Raw genomic sequence first — 20039 nt, forward strand, 5'->3', positions numbered from 1 at the left:
GTTTTTCAATATTTTAGATGGGGATTATTGTGCAAAGAAAATTAAACTATTGAAGGAATTTGAGAATGAACAAATGTTTATAGGTTCAATGAGTGAGCTAAACAATATGCATTGGTTATTTGATAAAGAGTGCCCCGAGGCTTAGACGTTTCAGATATTTCTTTCGAATCACCTTTAACAAATCTTTATCTTGTTGTATGGGTTATTTGAATAGAGAGTGCCCCGGGGCTTAGGCGTTTCAGATATTTCTTTAGAATCACCTTTAACAAATCTTTATCTTGTTGTATGGGCTATTTGAATAGAGAGCCCCTAGGTTAAAAGGGGAAATAAAAAAATGACTGTTTTTACAGCCATTTTTCCCTGCTGTGCAGGGGTTTGGCTTTTTCTTGAGGCAATGTTTTATGGCCGGATGCCCTTCCTGACACCAACCCTGGTCGCCTCTTACGACACACAGGGATATGGTACACCTATTCTAACCGGGGCATACACCGGGACCAGTACACTGGCACTCATTTCGCCGACCTCGGAAGGATGGCAGGCTGAGTCAACCCCCTGGTGTTAATTCAGCAGCCAACGGGATTTGAACTCAGGACCCTGGGATCCCAAGCCGCCACCCTAACCACTAAGCCAACACCAGGCTCCAGGTTAAAAGGGGAGACAAATAAATATACCTTGGGCTAAAAAGGGGATTTATTTTTTCAGGGGAAAAAAAGAAAAATTTCATGGCTGAAAATCCCCCATTCATTTACATGGGGAAAAGTGAGCCAGAACCAGTATTCTTTCCCTACTGTCCTTCATGTAATTACTGTGAAACCCCGACATTTGTGAATTCCACATTCGCGGACCCCGCGTATTCACGGTTTATAAAGTGTGACCTGTTTCTACTTCCACGGCCCATATGCTTCAACTATTGGCCTTTTTGTGGGCACATAAACCATCTACCACCAGCTGTGCATAAAGCGCTCTACGCATGTATAAAAAACCTCCAGTCACACATAAATAGTCTCCCACGCATAAACCACTTCCAGGCACCTGCATCCCCTTAGGTGCACGACTCATCAGCACCATCACCTGCATCCTCTTCAGAGGAGTGCACTTAATTCCAACTCATCATCATCATCACATCAAAAGTTATGTCATATATGGAATAAGAATTTGAAACAGTATCTGCTACTGCTGGGTTACTTTTTTTAATCTGTAACCATTTTTAATGAAACTGTTATAATGTGCATTTGTCTTTGTAACCTTTAAAAATTTCTCCTTATGAATCACCAACCGACGGGAACCTATCCCCCTTTTTTTCCATTGAAACAATGCCCCAACATTCCCGGATTCAACATTCACGGCATTTTTAAGGAACGTATCACCCACAAATGTCGGGGTCCTACTGTATTTGTAAAAGCTCCACACTGAGCCTTAGTTACTGTAGCAATATTAACTAATTTGCAAACAATTTTTACCTCCGTCACCAAAGGTGAAGGAGGTTCACCCCTTTTGGTCTGTTTGTCTTTGTTTGCGCAGGATATCTAAAAAAGTTGTGGACAGATCCGGATGAAATTATGTGGACATGTTGGGTGTGTGATGGGGACGGACTGATTCGATGTTTTGGTGATGATCCGGATCCGGATACTCGATTTTGTTTTTTCAGTGATTCTTCACCATTGAGAGATCGGGCCAAAACTATATATAGCATGATATCTCAAAATGCCGTGGACGGATTCGGATGAAACTTGGTGGACACATTGGGTGTGTGACAAGGAAGAATTGATTAGATTTTTGGTGAAGATCCAAATCTGGATCCAGGTCTGATAATTTTTCAAGTGATTCTTCACCATTGAGAGATTGTACTAAACCAATATAGAGCACGATATCTCAAAAAGTTGTGGATGAATTCGGACGAAACTTGGTGGACTGGTTGGGTGTATGAAAGACTAATTGATTAGGTTTTGGTGAACATCTCAATTCGGATCTGGATATGAAAATTATTTAATTCTTAAAGTGATTCTTCACCATTGAGAGGTGTTGTCAAAAACGATATATGTTCTGTATAGCATGATATTTCAAAAATGTATTGGACCCGATATTTTCTCCTGGATCAGGCATGACGTGGTGGAGGTATGCACTCTACCGAGTGCCCTTTTAGTTTTCTCTGTGACCACATCTTCTTAATGCAAGCAACTTTCGTTTTTTTCTCCTAGATTGTTGTATGCTGGCTATAGGATTCTTGGCCTGAACAACATCACCTGTCAAGGTTGGCTGCCTCGTACCTACCAATGCTGTCTTGTGGAGCCATCGTCGTGCAAAATGCGAACCATCAATGTACCGTTCCATCTGGCCTTAAGGTGTTTGCATGATGACTTCCATGCCTCACATATTTTAAATAATATACCTGGCTGGTTTCTTCTCCTCCTCGTCCTCCTCCTCAGGGTAAAGAGAGCAAGGTGGTTGTGTAATCTTGGGGTGTTGGGGGGGAAGAGTTGGTGGGTGGTGTGGGGTTTCCTGACTTCACCGATTCAGAGTGGGAGATACCTGTCCGCTGTTCCCCAAGTCTTTTTTTTTAATTGGGGGGGGGGGGCATGGGAGGGGAAGTTAACTTTCCTCAAAATTGCTGCTCGTTTTGAGTTAAGATTGCTCTGAAGCTGCTTATTGCTTTCCAGATTTGCAGATATGTGCAGCTGCAGTCCATTTCTTATGGTTTTAAGTAGTTTTCATGATCTATTATTGAATAGAAGTAGCGCTTATGGGAAGCGGAGGTAATGGCGAAGCATAAAGTTCAGCCAAAACCCTGTCAGAAGTTGCTTTGACACAACAAATATAAGCAAAGTAATGGAATCCGTCATTGCTGCTGATGTTGTATTTCCTTTTTTCAAACAGCCTGTTACAACCCTATACAACCTGATGTTGCAATCTGACAGGTTTGGATCATTGATCTAAAGACTTCCGGTACAAAACGTCTGTGTTAGCTGGACCTCTGGTGCGACATTAGCAAGGAATAAGACTATGGAAGGTGGAAAAAAAGTTTTAAATGTGAAACTTATTTGAAGAGCAATAACAGCTTATTCTGGCTGTCAAATAAAGTATTTGCTGTTTCTGCAACTGTCAAAACTTACCTGTGCTTAAGAGAAAATACTCCAGTCAGTGTGATCAAGGTGCTTGTGAAATATAAATGAAATTGCACTATTTTGGGGGTGGGGGTGCAGTTTTCCAACTCTGAAACTACAGTATATTGATTTGAAATGATCGAGCAAATGCTGTTTCCCATTCTATAAGTTGATCTTCATAATCACTTGATTTCTACCTCATATTGCAGTGACAAGAAGAGTGAGCAGACAAAAGATCTGCATCTTCTCAAAAGGCTAAGAAGCTTACTGAAAGTGGAGGACTTTTCTTTGGGTTTGTAAATGTTTTCATCCTTGAATTACTTTTAAATTTATCTCACACTATTGAATGAAAGTCTTTTTCATTTTTGCCTCTTCTTTTATCCATGTCATGGAAGAGTAATCCACATGTATCTTTGCTGTCTGCACGTCTCATTAGCAACATGTTTTCCATAACAATACAGAAGCGAATGGAAAGGAACTACAGCAGCTCCTGTTGGATATCAAGCATCCACTTTTTAAAAAACAGGTAAGATACCACAATATTATAGTTTTTCAACCTTTCTAATAAAATAAGTGAAAATATATTTTGTTTGAAGCATGAAAAGTTTAGAGTCTGCTTGTGTGTGTGCGTGCACACACTTCAGTTTTTGTGTGTGCTTGCGTATGCCAGCTTGAGTGTCCATTGAACTGCAGTGTTGAGCCATACAGGTTGAGCAACAAAATGTATGAATGATGATCCTCGTGAGCAAGAAAATGATCCTCTGCATGTGCTAGCAACAAGTGAGTGCATATGGAACCTGTCACCTTTGTTTCACCAAATAACTATCTAATGGCAGGTTCGTATTCAAGTCTGCTTTCACTTCGAGTTAAACCAAAAAAATGACATTTCTCAGATCTGAGTATGCAAAAGTAAATGCATGAGGAAACCCAACCACAGGAGGAGGCCACTTTGGCCCATCAAGCCTCTGTCATCTCTACCTTCCCACCAACCAAGGGACACAACTTTATCCCAATACAGCTGTTTCCCCTAACTACACAAAAAAAACAACAACTTCATACCATACACATTATGTATATTGAGCTGCAAAGATATTTTGGCGATTGAATCACCACTTGGATGGCAATAAGGTTACTTTTTTAGGTTTTTAGAACAAATTAATAAAATGATCAAAGCCATGTCTTCGAATCTTTATCACATCCTCTGCGTAATTAAGCCAAAGCTCCTGGAAGACCTTCCAGGATTACAAACACAACATCACACATTTTATCCTCAGCCACAAAAATATACTGTATATAAGTGATTTTGGTGTTACAGGAATGCAATACCTGGAGCACTCCCTTGGAGTTCTCTTCGTATGCATGCAAAGTTTGGAGCCACTAGGTTTCATGGCTTTGTAGTTAGGGAGGAGGCACACTGAAATTGATTAGTAGAGATATTGATAATACTGATAGGCTGGCACGATGGCCAGGGGGTACGCACAATCGCCTCTAAGCTGTCTAGTCTGGGTTTGAATCATGACCCAGCTATAGACTGTCATCCTGCTGTTTCACAGGCAGGGTTATTAATCATGTATGTGTTTGCCGTCCCTCGAATGGATATTAAATAGGATTCCCATCTGCTGGCAGTTGGTGGACATTAAAGACTCCACAGTGTCCAATTTGTGCTATGATAGGACACTTCAATGGGACACCAGGTACATGAGCTTAAAGGACAGCAAAATAGCTCGTGTCTTAGCACTGCGAGCCTCAACCCCCTGAAAATTAAGCATGCTGAGATTATGTTTAATGACAAAGAAAATAAACAATTATTATCTATATATTACACTTGTTCATCTGTCCATGGGTAAGGCCTAAGCCGCATTTGCCACGGCGGCCGTGGAGTCTCCAAAATCTATGGCAACGAGCAATTATACGGTGGCCGCAGTATTTCCATGGTCACACAATGGAGCAGTCACATATGTTTTTATTTATCGGGTAGCCGCACGGCGTATTTATAAAATGTGGAGACCGAAAACGTGGGGGTGCCGTACGGTCTTTGATTTGATGTCGCACGGTGACCTTAGGGCGTACCTGCGGCGGCCATAGAATTTTCAAGGCAGACGCAAGGTGCCCGAAAAGCGATCGCAGGGGGGCCCTAAGGCGAACGTACGGCCAGACGGACGGTGACGAATGGGTTAATTTTTTTTTTTTTAACCAGTTTTTTTTTTCGGCTTGTCGAATTGCTATGGCGAACGTAGAAATGAAAAAAGTTATAACTCCGGGTTATAATTCCACGGCGACCTTACGACCTGTAAAATATAGCCAAACAGCGTAGGGCCACCCTGAGGCCACCGCAGAAACTCTGTGGCCGCCGCACGTTTCTGTCAATTCAGAGGGCGTACGGCCGCCGTATCCTCGCCGTAGAGCAAATGTGACTTCGGCCAAGGTCTTAGAAATTGTGGAGACCGAAAACGTGGGGTTGCCGTACGGTCTTTGATTTGATGTCGCACGGTGACCTTAAAGGGGCCCTGCGGCGGCCATAGAATTTTCAAGGCAGACGCAAGGTGCCCGCAAGGTGACCGCAGGGGGCCCCAAGGCGAACGTGTGGCCAGACGGACGGTAACGAATGGGTTAAATTTTTTTTTTTAACCAGTTTTTGTTTTCGGCTTGTCAAATTTCTATGGCGACCGTAGAAATGAAAAAAGTTATAACTCCACGTTGTAATTCCACGGCGACCTTACGACCTGTAAAATATAGCCAAACGGCGTAGGGCCACCCTGAGGCCACCGCAGAAACTCTGCGGCCGCCGCACGTTTCTGTCAATTCAGAGGGCGTACGGCCACCGTATCCTCGCCGTAGAGCAAATGTGACTTAGGCATAACTCTCCTTCAACCAATTGGTTTGACAGCTGGCCTGACTTGACCCACAATTGTAACCTGAAGAGAAGGGCACTCAGTGGAGCGCGTACCTCCGCCACGTAATGCCTGATCCACGAGAACATATCAGGCCCAATGCATTTTTGAAATATCATGCCATACAGTACAATATCGTATTTGGCACGAACGTCAATGGTGAATAATCACTTGGAGAATTAAATAATTCTCGTATCCAGATCTCAATTCGGATCTTCACCAAAATCAAAGCGATTCGTTCTTGCCACGCACCCAACCTATCCACCAAGTTTCGTCCTAATCCGTCCACAACAATTTGAGATATCGTGCTATATATTAGTTTAGCCCGATCTCTCAATGGTGAAGAATCACTTTTTTAAAAAAAAATCAGATCCGGAACCGGATCCGGATTAGGACCTTCACCAAAATTGAATCGATTCTTCCTTGTCAAGTCAGGTCAGGTATGGGAGCATGCGCCAGAGAAGCGTGTCGCTGCGTCCACTTTCCGTCGGTATTCCAGGGGCCTCCGTCTGGCCATCCCCCAGGCAGATGCCTGGCCCATCCCAATGTCCTTGAGATACCGATCAACCTGCTGCAACCACGAGGAACTGAGTCGGCTCATTGGCCTCCTCCACTCACGAGACTCCCTCGCTGAGAGAATCTGGTGAGCAGGATCAGCGTCAGTAAAACGAGCCACATGTCCATACAGCCACAGCTGACGCTCACGGACTATGCAGGTAACAAATCTCATTTGAGTTTCTCTCAGCAACCGCTCGGTGGACACAAAGTCCGACCAATGATAGCCAAGGATTCTCCGAAGAGACCTGGTACCAAAGGAATTCAGTCTCCGTCTCAAATCCTTGGTCAGAGTCCAAGTCTCACATCCATAGAGCAAGACTTGGAAGCACCAAGGACCTGAAGACTCGGACTTTTGTCCTCCCGCACAGGTACCGGCAGTGCCACACACCATTACCAGTAAACCCATGACTCCCCACGCCCGACCCAGACATCTATTGATCTCTGACTCACAGCCAGCAGAGACATGAATATCACTGCCAAGGGAAGTGAATCTCTCCATGACCTCGACATCCTCACCACAAACGGGCACATACAGGACATTGGCATCCAAGATGTCATTGAAAGCCTGGATCTTAGTTTTGACCCAGGAAACCCGAAATCCCAGCGGCTCAGATTCCTCATTCAGCACCTCGAGGGACCCAAAAAGATATCTAAAGTCTCCGCAAAGATGGCTGCATCATCTGCGAAATCAAGGTCAGAGATCTTGACGTTCCCAAACGATGCACCGCAGCTTGATCTCTCAGACATCCTCCCTAGAATCCAGTCCATACAAGTGCTGAAAAGTGTGGGGGCCAGTACACATCCCTGATGAACTCCAGCAACAACTGGAAATAAGTCAGACATGGTACCACCACATCTCGCAGCACTAACAATGCCAGAGTATCGTTCAGACATTAGATCGATCAGTTTTGGTGTCACCCCATGAAGACCAGGAATCCTTCAAAGGGCATCCCGATTCACTGAATTGAACGCTTCACAGAGATCGACGTAGGCTGCAAGCAGCCACTGCCAAAACTCTTGTCTGCGTTTGGTGAGGACCCAAAGAGCAAGGATACCATCAATTGTTGACCTCTTTGGTGTAAAGCCTGACTGCTCTGGACGCTGGTGCTCAAGCAGATGGTGGCGAACCCTATCAAGAATTATCCGAGCAAAGACCTTGACCGGCACTGAGAGCAGCGTCACCCCTCAGTAGTTGTTGCAGTCTTGGCGATCACCCTTCCCTTTCCAGAGAGGAACAACAAGGCCCCTCTTCCAATCAGTTGGGATGATGCCTGTGTTCCAGGCAGAGCACAAAACTGTATGCAACGACACGAGTGCAGCATTTCCACCAGCCTTGAGAAGTTCAGCATGGATGCCACAGATCCCTGGAGCTTTGCCCCGTTTCAAATGGTTCACCGCAGCCCGTGTTTCGTCAAGCGAAGGTGGACCACAGTTGATTCGAGGGTCAGCAACAGGGATTGTAACACCCTTGACGTCCAACTCGACAGCTGGGGGATGAGCCTGGTACAACCGCTCAAAATAACCGGCCCAGCGAGCCTTCACTTCAGACTCCTCTGTCAAGAGCCAGCACTCTCTGCTCTTACTGCAGTGCTCCGAGGGATGGGCTTGGATGAACGCAATGTGCGAATTCCCCTGTAAGCGGGACGAGAATCACCTGTCCACAGGTGATGCTCTACCCCCTCACAGATTCCTCGCACATAGGCCTCCTTGTCCACCCTCAGTGCACGTACAGTTTTACACCTCAGCTCCCTGAACAGCTCAGCTCTGCCATTCAGCCTGGCCCTGTGACTCTGGTCAATGGTATCCAGTGTCCCTTGAGAGACAAAATTCTTCTTTGCCCTGTGGTGAGTTCCAAGACATCCACCAGCAACATCAAGGACGGTGGTCTTGAAGGCACTCCACAACTCTTCAGGACCCCCCAAAGCACCCAGACCCCCCAAGTGTTCACTCAGCCTGTTCGCAAACTCCTCAGCTACACTCTCATCCCCGAGCTTGCCAACATCCAGCCTAGGCTGGGATGGTACCATTCTCCAGGATTTAAGGTGCAGCTTTAGAGTTGCTACCACAAGCCTGTGGTCAGTATTGAGGAACTGAGCACTCCGGTAGACCCTGCAGTTCTGGATCATCCTCCAACGACCGTCAATGAGGACATGGTCAATCTCCTTTGCCACACCGCCAGCGTTGGAATACCAAGTCCAGCGATGAGCTTGTGGGCGCTGAAACCATGAACCAGCCACCCTGAGTCCATGACTTCTTGCAAAGTCAAGGAACTTAGTGCTATTCTGGTTCATAGTTCCTGACCCATGCGGATAAAATAAGTAAAAATAATTGAAAGAACAAAGATGAGAATGCTATGATGGATGAATGGTTTGTCTCTGAAAGAAAGAATTATGAGCTCAGAAATCAGGAAGAGATGAAAGATCATTTCAATTGAAGAAGAACTTCGGAAGAGAAGATTTGCTTGGTATAGTCATGTGCAATGATGATCAGAAGCGGATGCAGTCAAGAAAGTAATATAGACCATAGTTGGAATTGAGAACATTTTCTATGCCCTAAACAAAAAGAGTGCACAATACATATAAATAACTTGCTTATGATCAGAAGCGGATGCAGTCAAGAAAGTAGTAAAGACCATGGTAGATGGAAGAAAGCCATGTGGATATCCAAAAGGTGGAGTTTTTCATTTAATTCATTATTTTGCAGGTGCATAAAGGCATGCATTGCACCCCTTTAGGATTACTAAAGAGTGAACCGAATCACTATCAAGTAGCTTTCCTGCTGCTATGTGTGGGTTGAAACTGTCAAGAAGGATATGGAATGTTTGGGGTGCCTAAAACCGATGCAATGGATAGATCCACATGGATTCTCATCATTTGACCAACCTGAAGAATGTGGAAAACAGCTGTAAAACGTTTGTTGTTGTGGTTGTTGTTGTAGTTGTTGTATGGGTCAAATGAGATTACACCATACATACAGGTGTGGTCATTATGGCTCATCACATTTAGGAGCATGCTGTCCTTCAAATGGGAATGTAAACAGACTACCCTCTCTGAATTTAGGTTATGGATGTTACAGATTCCACAGCATCTTTCAAAAGTAGTAAGTCTGTGTGTTGGTTTCCAAGCCAAATTATATATTCCTGCCCAGACTGAGGGCTGGAATGACAGCATCATGTGATGGATTAATGATCTGTTCAGGGTATATTTTCATTTTTAGCAACATTCTGTGGAGTATAAGAAACAATGTCTCGCATTCATTATGAGAAATGCTCACACCATGAGTTGTGCCGTAATAGATACCCTCCAGTGGGGTATGGGAGCAAGTTATTTATATGTGTTGTGCACTCTTTTTGTTTAGGGTGTCGAAAATGTTCTCAACTCCAACCATCTGCCTGTGCATCTCCTGCTGGCGATCTTGAATGTGCTACTGGACAATCTGCATGCTTCAGGTGAGCAATTGTGGCATTTCTGCAGTTTAAGCACCACAACGTCACCTCATTTCAGATGACTGGCCTTGGTCTGGTTTCAGAAATGGTTTAAGTTGGTGCTCTCCAAGAGTTATGTTTGAAAATGTATAGTTCTGGACTGTGCAAAAGTTTGGGTTATTTCAATGATATCATACTTTTAGGGTAAATTCATCAAATTATCAGTGATGCCAGTCAAATGTGTTTATTATTGCAATAATCGGCACATAACGTTCCTGCTCCGAATACAGTTTATTAATGGCAATAGTAATGCCTTTATCCTTCTTGTAATATATGTATAAGCTCCTCCTTGGATCTTTCACATTGTATAAAATAAATCGAATTATCACTTGGTATCATTATCACTTATCATCAGCTCCCCCACCCCCTCGCACCCCTCTCCTGTGCAGCGGGAGACAGGGTTTTGCAATTGTGCATGTGTGTCTCTCTCTCTGTCTGTCTATCTGTCTATACAGGCCATGACCTTTTTTTCCATTTGAGCTTTTGTCATCAAATTTTCAATCAACACTTGTTTGGAGAATATGGAGAAAATAATTAAAAATTGGGTTGAAATGTGAAAGGGCAAAGTCGGAGTGGCTAGAAGTGTGTTTCTACGTTAATCTATTTACCATTGAGCTTCAGTGTTCATGTCCAGGTCAGGTCAGGTATGGGAGCATGTGCCAGAACAGCACGTCGCTGCGTCCACTTTCCACCGGTACTCCAGGGGCCTCCGTCTGGCCATCCCCCAGGCAGATGCCAGGCCCATCCCCATCTCCTTGAGATGATGGTCAACCTGTTGCAACCATGAGGCACGTGGTCGACCCACTGGCCTCCTCCACTCATGAGACTCCCTCGCTGAGAGAATCTGGTAAGCAGGATCAGAGTCAGGAAAACGAGCCACATGTCCATACAGCCGCAACTGACGCTCACGGACTATGCAGGTAACAAATCTCATCCGAGTCTCTCTCAGCAACCGCTCGTTGGACACAAAATCCGACCAGCGATAGCCAAGGATTCTCCGAAGAGACCTGGTACCAAAGGAATTAAGTCTCCGTCTCAGATCCTTGGTCAGAGTCCAAGTCTCGCACCCATAGAGCAAGACTGGAAGTACCAAGGACCCGAAGACTCAGACTTTCGTCCTCCCGCACAGGTACCGGCAGCGCCACACCCCATGATCCAGTGAATCCATGACTCCCCAGGCCCGACCCAGACGTCTATTGACCTCTGACTCACAGCCAGCAGAGACATGAATATCACTGCCAACGTAAGTGAATCTCTCCACGACCTCAACATCCTCACCACAAACAGACACAGACAGGACAGCAGCATCCAAGATGTCACCGAAAGCCTGTGTTTCCACAAGCGTAGGTGGACCACAGTTGATTCGAGGGTCAGCAACAGGGATTGTAACACCCTTGACGTCCAACTCGACAGTTGGGGGATCAGCCTGGTACAACCGCTCAAAGTAACCGGCCCAGCGGGCCTTCACTTCAGACTCCTCTGTCAAGAGCCTACCACTCTCTGCTCGAACTGCAGTGCTCCGAGGGATGGGCTTGGATGAACGTAATGCGCGAATTCCCCTGTAAGCGGGACGAGAATCACCTGTCCACAGGTGATGCTCTACCCCCTCACAGATTCCTCGCACATAGGCCTCCTTGTCCACCCTCAGTGCACGTACAGTTTTACGCCTCAGCTCCCTGAACAGCTCAGCTCTGCCATTCAGCCTGGCCCTGCGACTCTGGCCAATGGTATCCAGTGTCCCTTGAGAGACAAAATTCTTCTTTGCCCTGCGGTGAGCTCCAAGGCATCCACCGGCAACATCAAGGACGGTGGTCTTGAAGGCGCTCCACAACTCTTCAGGACCCCCCAAAGCACCCAGATCCCCCAAGTGTCCACTCAGCCTGTTCGCAAACTCCTCAGCTACTCTCTCATCCCTGAGCTTGGCAACATCCAGCCTCGGCTGGGATGGTACCATTCTCCAGGATTTAAGGTGCAGCTTTAGAGTTGCTACAACAAGCCTGTGGTCAGTATTGAGGAACTGAGCACTCCGGTAGACCCTGCAGTTCTGGATCATCCTCCAACGACCGTCAATGAGGACATGGTCAATCTCCTTTGCCACACCGCCAGCGTTGGAATACCAAGTCCAGCCACCTTGAACTTGCCTGCATGCAGAGGGGGGTGGGTGGTCATGAGCCTGCATACAGAGGGGGGTTGGTGGGTGGTCACTAGCATGCATACAGAGGGGGGTGAGTGGTTTTGAAACCCGGAAGTAGAGCGTACGTACTTTATGAACTGCCCCTATTCCAGTCTGGCACAGTTACTTTCGACCTCTGGCAGAGATGACCGGCACTCCCGCTCGGGGGGTATTTTTTTAAACTCGTTTTTGTCACGTTTCGGTCGAGTTCAAAGTGGACGTGGATGCGTTTTGCATTTTGAGATTCTCTCTCTTTATTATTGATATTCCTATTTGACTTTGTCGTGCATGTTTGTCAATTTCATTGCCATGGTTGTGCCCCATGACAGATCCTCCATGTATTGATGAAAATCTGCTGCAATATTGCCAAAGTCAGAAGGTTTTGCTGAACTTGTATACCACATTGACTCAGCTTGGCACCACATCAAAGCAACAACAAATGGTAATTGTAAACAGTAAATGGATATTGTTCGATTTTTCTTTTTCATTGTGGATGGTGTTGGATTCAAAGCTCAGGATCTCTTTCCTATCATTCTTTTAAAATGCATTTTGTTGCTTGTTAAAATTAGTGAAGCCATCATTGCAAACAGTTTCTTGCTTTGGTCATTTTATCAATGTTGACTGCAACCGATAATTATATGAAGGTCTAAGGTTTGGGTGAATAATTTTGATCCATTAATTTTGCTGGCAAGATGTGAATTTTATCTTCTGATGCCTCCCTAGTTAAAGAAAGAAATGATATTTTTATTTTGCAATTCCTGCTTATTTAGCCTTCACAACAAATGGTTACATGCTCTGCATGTGCCAATGATGAGAAGTTTAATTACTCTTGATCTTTGTCAGGAGCTGGCTACCTTGTTGGGCCTCGAAGAGGATGCACTTAATGCCACACTTTCTGTTCTGGAGACCTACCATCAAATCCTCATAAATACAGACTCGACAACTGAACCACTCCAAGTCACTGCAAATCCACCACCTGTCAGCCTTCTGCTGTGGTGCCTGGAATATGACCAGAATGGGATGCGAGTACGAAAAGTTGATGAACTTCAGGCACTTAAACTTGGTTTGTTTTGCTGAACACTAACTGACGAATGGGATACATTTGCAATTTGTCTTTTGTTATAAATCACTGAAGCTTAGTGTTGATCAAACTTTGATCAGAAAAGATATATATATATATATATATATATATATATATATATATATATATATATATATATATATATATATATATATATATATATATATATATATATATATATATATATATATTGAAGGTCATTCTCAAAGTTTTGTTTTCTCAACTACCAGCATAAATTTAACATCACTGTCAACATTGATTCATGTCATATTATTCTACACACACTATCCATGCTCTTTCATACACTTTGTCCAGCATTTAACTAGCTTTCATAATTCCAGCACAGAAGACTTTTTCTGAAGTGTGTTTAACACAGTGGATGTGACTGTGTTAACCACTTTAGCAGATGTGAATTGGCTTCACCACCAGCTTGTCCAGATGCTCTTGCACATTCTCTCAGTTTTTTTTTTGTTTTTTTTTCAATTTGTAAAATAAATAGAAGTCACATTGACCTCTATTTGATTATAGGTATGCTAAGTAAGGCAAAATATCCCAGTCTCTAAGGACTCGAACCAGTCACATACATTGTGATTTGGAAGTGGTGCAACATTGTCATTGAGTAGGATGGCCTTCAGTTGCATTTCCTCGATAATGACATTTGGTACTGATTCCTCAAATCATTTATGCCATCGCGCTGTTGACATCTGTATTCCTGACTCTGTTGCAAGTCAATTTATGGTGATCGGCCAATCCATCCATACATTGGGACCAGACTCTGCACAGAGTGTCAGTGCTGCCGAAGCAGTCTCCTGGGTTATTGGGCACAATCCTGTACAGGTCACCACACTGACGCAGGATACTCAAATGGCTCAATAATCTCAGCAAGCTGGTACTCATTTTGTCGACCTCGGAAGGATGACAGGCTGAGTCCACCCCACGTGGTATTAATTCAATGGCCGAGCGTGATTTGAACCTTCAGATCCCAAGCCCACCACCATAACCATTAAGCCAATACCAGGCACGTTGTCCAATGTTAAAGCAAAAATGTTTTTTTTTTTTGTAGTTACTTGATCCTACCATCTCTAAGTTGAAGGCCTGTATGAATGCATCTTCAGCAGAACACCTGCCTAAATCCACTTTAATTTTCCTCTCAGAAAGGATGATACCAAGCTCTGAAGTGTTTCAAGTGTGGAGAAGTGTAGGAGGAATTGCAAAAACTTATTGGTCGATTATATGTGCCTTTTTATTCTGCATCATCTATATTAATATTTTGGCACGCCCCTTTCTTTGTTCCACCATCAGATTTTTGTTACTGCATGAAATGAAACAAGATTTCGCACATATACTAATGATATTATTGTCTTCCTTAAGGCCCGGTCACACCTTGACGTTTTAGCCAAAGTATGCCGATTTTTGAATTTTTTTTCTAAAACGCTGGCACACGTTGAATACGTTATGGGTAAGTTTTGATAACATTGAGAGCACGCTGGCATACGTCGTAGTACGTTGCCATACGTCGTTGTACTTTTCGGTTGTCCTCAAATTTTTTCATGCTTGAAATTTCACGACGTATGCGTATGACTCACACGTTCCGCTACGCTGGCCACAAGTTGTAGGCACGGTCTGCGATCGTTGACAGACGTCAACACATGCTACTTGTAAGTTAATCATAAGTTGAGACACGCCGAGGTAATGTTTAGCGTACCTGAAACTTATTTCTAACCTATGATTAACGTGTTGTTGGCACGTTACGCGATCATTGCCACACGTCGACAGACATTACTTTTAAGTTACTCATAGGCTGAAAGACGTCGGTATAATGGATCGTCCTTGCGTCAGCAACCACGGCCACGGCCAGGACACTTATTTGCAGCATTCTTCAAACTTTTCTTCGGCATGACGAGGATGTTCACACTTCGATGTCGAGCTTGGCTATGATTACAATTGTCCATCGGCAGCGTCTATTTAAAATAGTCGAGTTTGAGCATTTTAAGACGTTCAGAAGAAACGCTTCAAATTTCAAAACCCCAGCGTCAAAAAAAAAAAAAAAAAAAAAAAAGGCGAGTGACAGCAATTTAAATCGTTCATTGTAAACAATGAAACTAGCTGAGTGGTACCGTTTAAAAGTCGTTGAGTGTAAAAAAATTCAAATTGTTGAGCGCAAGCGTCTACTTTCAATAGTGGAGATGCAGCCATTTAAATCGTTGAGTGGCAGTCTATGAACCTACCCGTGGACACACGGACGCAAGGACGATCCATCATAACCCACACCCTCCCCCTCACACCCACCTACTACTGCCAACATGAACAAACTACTACTGATACTAATACTGATACTGATACTGTTACTGCTGACATGGACATCGACTCAAAAAGGAACTCGAAAACACTGTTGGGTTCCCCTTTTATGAACACCATTTTTATATACCAATTCCCAAAACCGCTGGGAACACGTCTTTATATGGCAGTTGTAAGCTAGAAACACATTCATTTTTTTTTTTTTGTCGACCGGAAGACGTCATTGGAATACGTCTACATACGTCGATGTGTGTTGGGACTACATAAAGAATTGGTTCAAAGCACGTCAAACATAAGTTAGAAATAAGTTTCGCGTAAAAAAGACATTACCGCGACGTGTTTCGACTTATGAGTAGCTTATAAGTAGCCTTTGTGGACGTGTGTAAGCGTCCACATATCGTGTGTAAAACTTATCCTCATCGCATGCGAACGTGTGTCATACGCCGAGTATGTCGTAAAATTTTGAACATGTTCAAAATTTCTTGACGTACTCTACTTACTACGACTTATGATAGCGTATTTAGCGTTCTACTCGCGCATACCAAACTTACCCATACCGTATTCGACGTGCCCCAACGTTTTAGACACACTTTTTGTTACGTCGGCATACGCTGGCAAGATCGCCAAGGTGTGACCGCGATTTTGACCCTTCCATTTCTATGGCAGTTATGATTTGAATCGTTGTGCGTCAGCCTTTTAATAGGCTACGTCACGACATCGTCAGCGATGCGTGCAACACGCTATGCCTGAGTTAGACTATCGTTGGGCATCGGTTGTGTAGGCCGACAACAGGTTCAGCATTCGTTGGTATAAGTTATCTATAACACAACGAAACGTTCTTCGTAGTTACCAATGCGTTATACATAAGACCAAGTCGCTATGAATACGTCCGAATCTTTAAAAAAAACCATCAAAAGTTCAACGTAAGCCAGCGTTTTACATAAATTTTAACACGTTGCCATCGCTGGCTAAAACGTCAAGGTGTGACCGGGCCTTTAAGAGGCCCCTCAAAATTCGTTTTGATGCATTTTTCACAAACTCCAACGGATTCCATTCAAATTCGGTACGATTATGGCTTTTGGTCCAACTTAGGTCATTGGCTATAAATTTTTTCCATAACACTTCCAATATTCGAAAAAATCGATAAATCGATATCCCTTATGGGATTTTCCATTCAAATCCACTCAAGTTTAAGGCCAACAGGGGACGCAAATTTCCACTTTGCCCCGGGCGCTGTTTACCTCCGCTACGCCAAGCTGTTAGGGTTAGGGTTTGGGTTAGTGTTAGGGTTAGGGTTAGCTACCCTAACCCTAACAGCTGACCCTAACCCTAACAGCTAACCCTAACCCTAACCCTAACCCTAACCCTAACCCAAACCGCTAACCCAAACCGCTAACCCAAACCGCTAACCCAAACCGCTAACCCAAACCGCTAACCCAAACCGCTAACCCAAACCGCTAACCCAAACCGCTAACCCAAACCGCTAACCCAAACCGCTAACCCAAACCGCTAACCCAAACCGCTAACCCAAACCGCTAACCCAAACCGCTAACCCAAACCGCTAACCCAAACCGCTAACCCAAACCGCTAACCCAAACCGCTAACCCAAACCGCTAACCCAAACCGCTAACCCAAACCGCTAACCCAAACCGCTAACCCAAACCGCTAACCCAAACCGCTAACCCAAACCGCTAACCCAAACCGCTAACCCAAACCGCTAACCCAAACCGCTAACCCAAACCGCTAACCCTAACCCCTAACCCTAACTGCAACCCTAACCCTAACCGCTAACCCTAACCGCTAACCCCTAACCGCTAACAGCTATTCAGGAAATTTGTAAGAAAGCCCGGGCAGCGCCAGGCTTTATTGCTAGCCTGAGTAACGCCGGCCATTACTACTAGTTATAAATGTATCAAGAGGTTGAATCTCTTCTTTGTTGAAGCTTTGTGCCATAGCCACATCATTGGCACTATATCTCATCATTTCAATGCTTCAAATACAATATCAATGGCAAAACTGACACATAGGTGGTTCAAATTTGATGAAGGATTTTGTTGATGAAAGGCAGAGTAATTTATGTAGATTAATTTATTTTTGATGCTCTTTGTCTTGATGAGTGGTGGCTTTAATACATGTGCTGAAAATCAAGATGGCAAAAAGGGAAACAACAAATAGAGCGAGTGAAACTGTGAATGATTTGGTAATTTATCATCAGTGAAAATATCAATTCTGTTTAAATTTAAATAGCTGCCCATTATTGTGATAATTGTCTGCCAAGGAAGTCTATAACTAGAGTTCATGGAACATGATACTCCATGCAGTGTTCAAGTACAGACATGAGGGTCTTGCCATGTGTGGGGGTTATGTTCTTGAGAATCCCGAGAGCATAAATCCTTGATGCGCAAACTTACGGGATAATGGGGAAAATGTGGATAGGGACTTCAACTTTAAAATTTATCCAAACTGCACCTTTGATTAACATATTTGTGCATTGTTTTTATGCTATTTATTTTCATGAATAAAGGAGTTATTAAGAACATAAAATATAGTATTATTTTCCTTTATTATTATTTTGTATGCTGGTTGCATCATTGCTGGGAGCAAGGCTATGCCGCTGATGCAGTGCCCCCTGTTTCCAGTAATCCGGTACTCATTTTGTTGACCTCGGAAGGATGACAGGCTGGGTCAACACACCTGTTGTTATTTAACGGCATGGCAGGGGCTCAAATTTAAGACCCTAACATCTTAAGCCAGCCATCTTGACTGTTAAGCGAACACCAGGCTTATTTTCCTGTATTAAGAACATAAAAGAAAGTTTATTTTCTTGAGTTATTAAGATCATGAAACGTACCTTTAATAATAATGATGATAAACTTGATGCAATAATGTGATGGCGATGTTGATGATGGCACCGATAAAGACGAGTTGATGGAGATGATGTTGAAGAGTTTGAGGGAGTTATTGTGTTGATGGCCCATGTTAATAAGGTGAATAAAGGTGGAAAATAGTTCACCAACCCGCGATTATTCAAGTGCATTGACCGTAATCTGAAAACCATTCCCCAATAAATGAATTGCCGTAGAGGGAATCGGCGAGGGGAAACCCATGAATGGCAAGGCCCTCTCCTGTACTTCAATTTTAATAAAATAATAATTTTAAAGATCGTTAAGAAAAAAGAAAAAAAAACATGGAAATTTAGCACTGCTGAAGCGCTTTTATACACCAGCCACCCTTATAATAAGGCAATGTTGAGTCGCAATTTAGGAGATGGAGGCTTTATTGATCACGATGGAACGCAGCATCAATCAGCATGGTTACATTGCCACATTGGTGACTTCTTCACTCCAATACACATGCCATGCCCTCTCATGCTATACTGTATATCGATATATAGCATGGTTCTTAGAAGTATTGTGAAGGCGATTTGTGTTTGACAATCTTCCTTGTGTATAATTCAATTTTTTAATGGTTTAAAGACGTTTAAAGGCATTCATTCTTGGTTTTGCTGCCGTTTTCCCCAGTGGCTATTGTATCACCCAATCTAACACATTACATTAATACGTGCCTGTTATATATGTCTTATGACGTCCTTAAAAATCACAAGTTTTCTATTTGGAATGATTTTCAATTTTGTTTGACTGCCAGGCAGGCAGGCAGGCAGACAGAGTAAAAATAAATAAATAAATGTAATGCTCACTACTTTCTTCACATGTGCAATCGGGATGAATTCAGAGTCAAAATGCAGTAAAACGGCAAACTTGTCTTCCATTTCGTGTTCCGATTCGTGTTAAAAATATAACGTTCGATTTAAATAAGTTGTTCCCCGATCATAATCTGATCAGACATACTGACACGCATGAACCAATTGCTTAACCCCGCTTTTCGCTTCGCATGCGCAAGGTGATAAACTGCAGTTTGTATGAAAGACGAAATGTGGCTCTTAAGAATGATGTGTTCTGGTTACATTCACACCTTAAAGAATTAAACACTGAAGCAAATGAAAGCTTCCAATCTGCTGGAACAATCACATCTCCAAACTGGATTTATCCCTTCAACAGTGTTATAAATACCGTTTCTGTAATGTGCACACAAGCGTAGTTGTGATTTTAATCAGAAGGCCAGGCCAACTTTTATCCATCATAAGTTTTTAATTTATACTTGCATTATTATAAAGGAACATGAGCAGTTTTTTGGTTGTTGTTTTATTGTGTTTCTTTGCAGGTCACTTTCTCTTCTGGCGTGGACTGTGTGGAGATGTCTCGGTTCCTGAAACTTGCAGTGCTTTAGAGACGTCGAAATGTGACCCTCAACAGCTGGTGGTAGGATGCTCTCAACTTTCCGAATAGCTCTGCAGTCTCAGTCAATTAAATCGACTTGTTGGTTAACTCCATTTCACAAATAAGGATGATCCAAAACTGCCTCGTAAACTTTACAGTACGATATCTACTGGTGG

At 43.5% G+C, this 20039-nt stretch overlaps 1 protein-coding gene across 4 annotated transcripts in view; it reads left to right on the top strand.

Moving 5' to 3' along the window:
* RAB3GAP2 (RAB3 GTPase activating non-catalytic protein subunit 2) overlaps positions 1-20039 on the top strand; it is a 232069-nt gene that overhangs the window by 129926 nt on the left and 82104 nt on the right. For all 4 annotated transcript variants that reach the window (XR_015060109.1, XR_015060110.1, XM_085888493.1 and 1 more), the window contains exons 15-21: positions 2199-2342; positions 3311-3393; positions 3563-3627; positions 9908-9998; positions 12537-12649; positions 13051-13270; positions 19808-19905. Coding sequence is in view for 2 of the 4 variants with exons in the window: in XM_085888493.1 (XP_085744619.1) it covers positions 2199-2342; positions 3311-3393; positions 3563-3627; positions 9908-9998; positions 12537-12649; positions 13051-13270; positions 19808-19905 (814 nt within the window). In the remaining 2 variants the exon portion in view is untranslated. The remainder of the gene's footprint in view (positions 1-2198; positions 2343-3310; positions 3394-3562; positions 3628-9907; positions 9999-12536; positions 12650-13050; positions 13271-19807; positions 19906-20039) is intronic.

This window comes from Eptatretus burgeri, chromosome 7 (genome assembly GCF_056783735.1).
Source record: "Eptatretus burgeri isolate ZD-2024b chromosome 7, Ebu_testis_v1, whole genome shotgun sequence".
NCBI classification, from domain to species: Eukaryota; Metazoa; Chordata; class Myxini; order Myxiniformes; family Myxinidae; genus Eptatretus; species Eptatretus burgeri.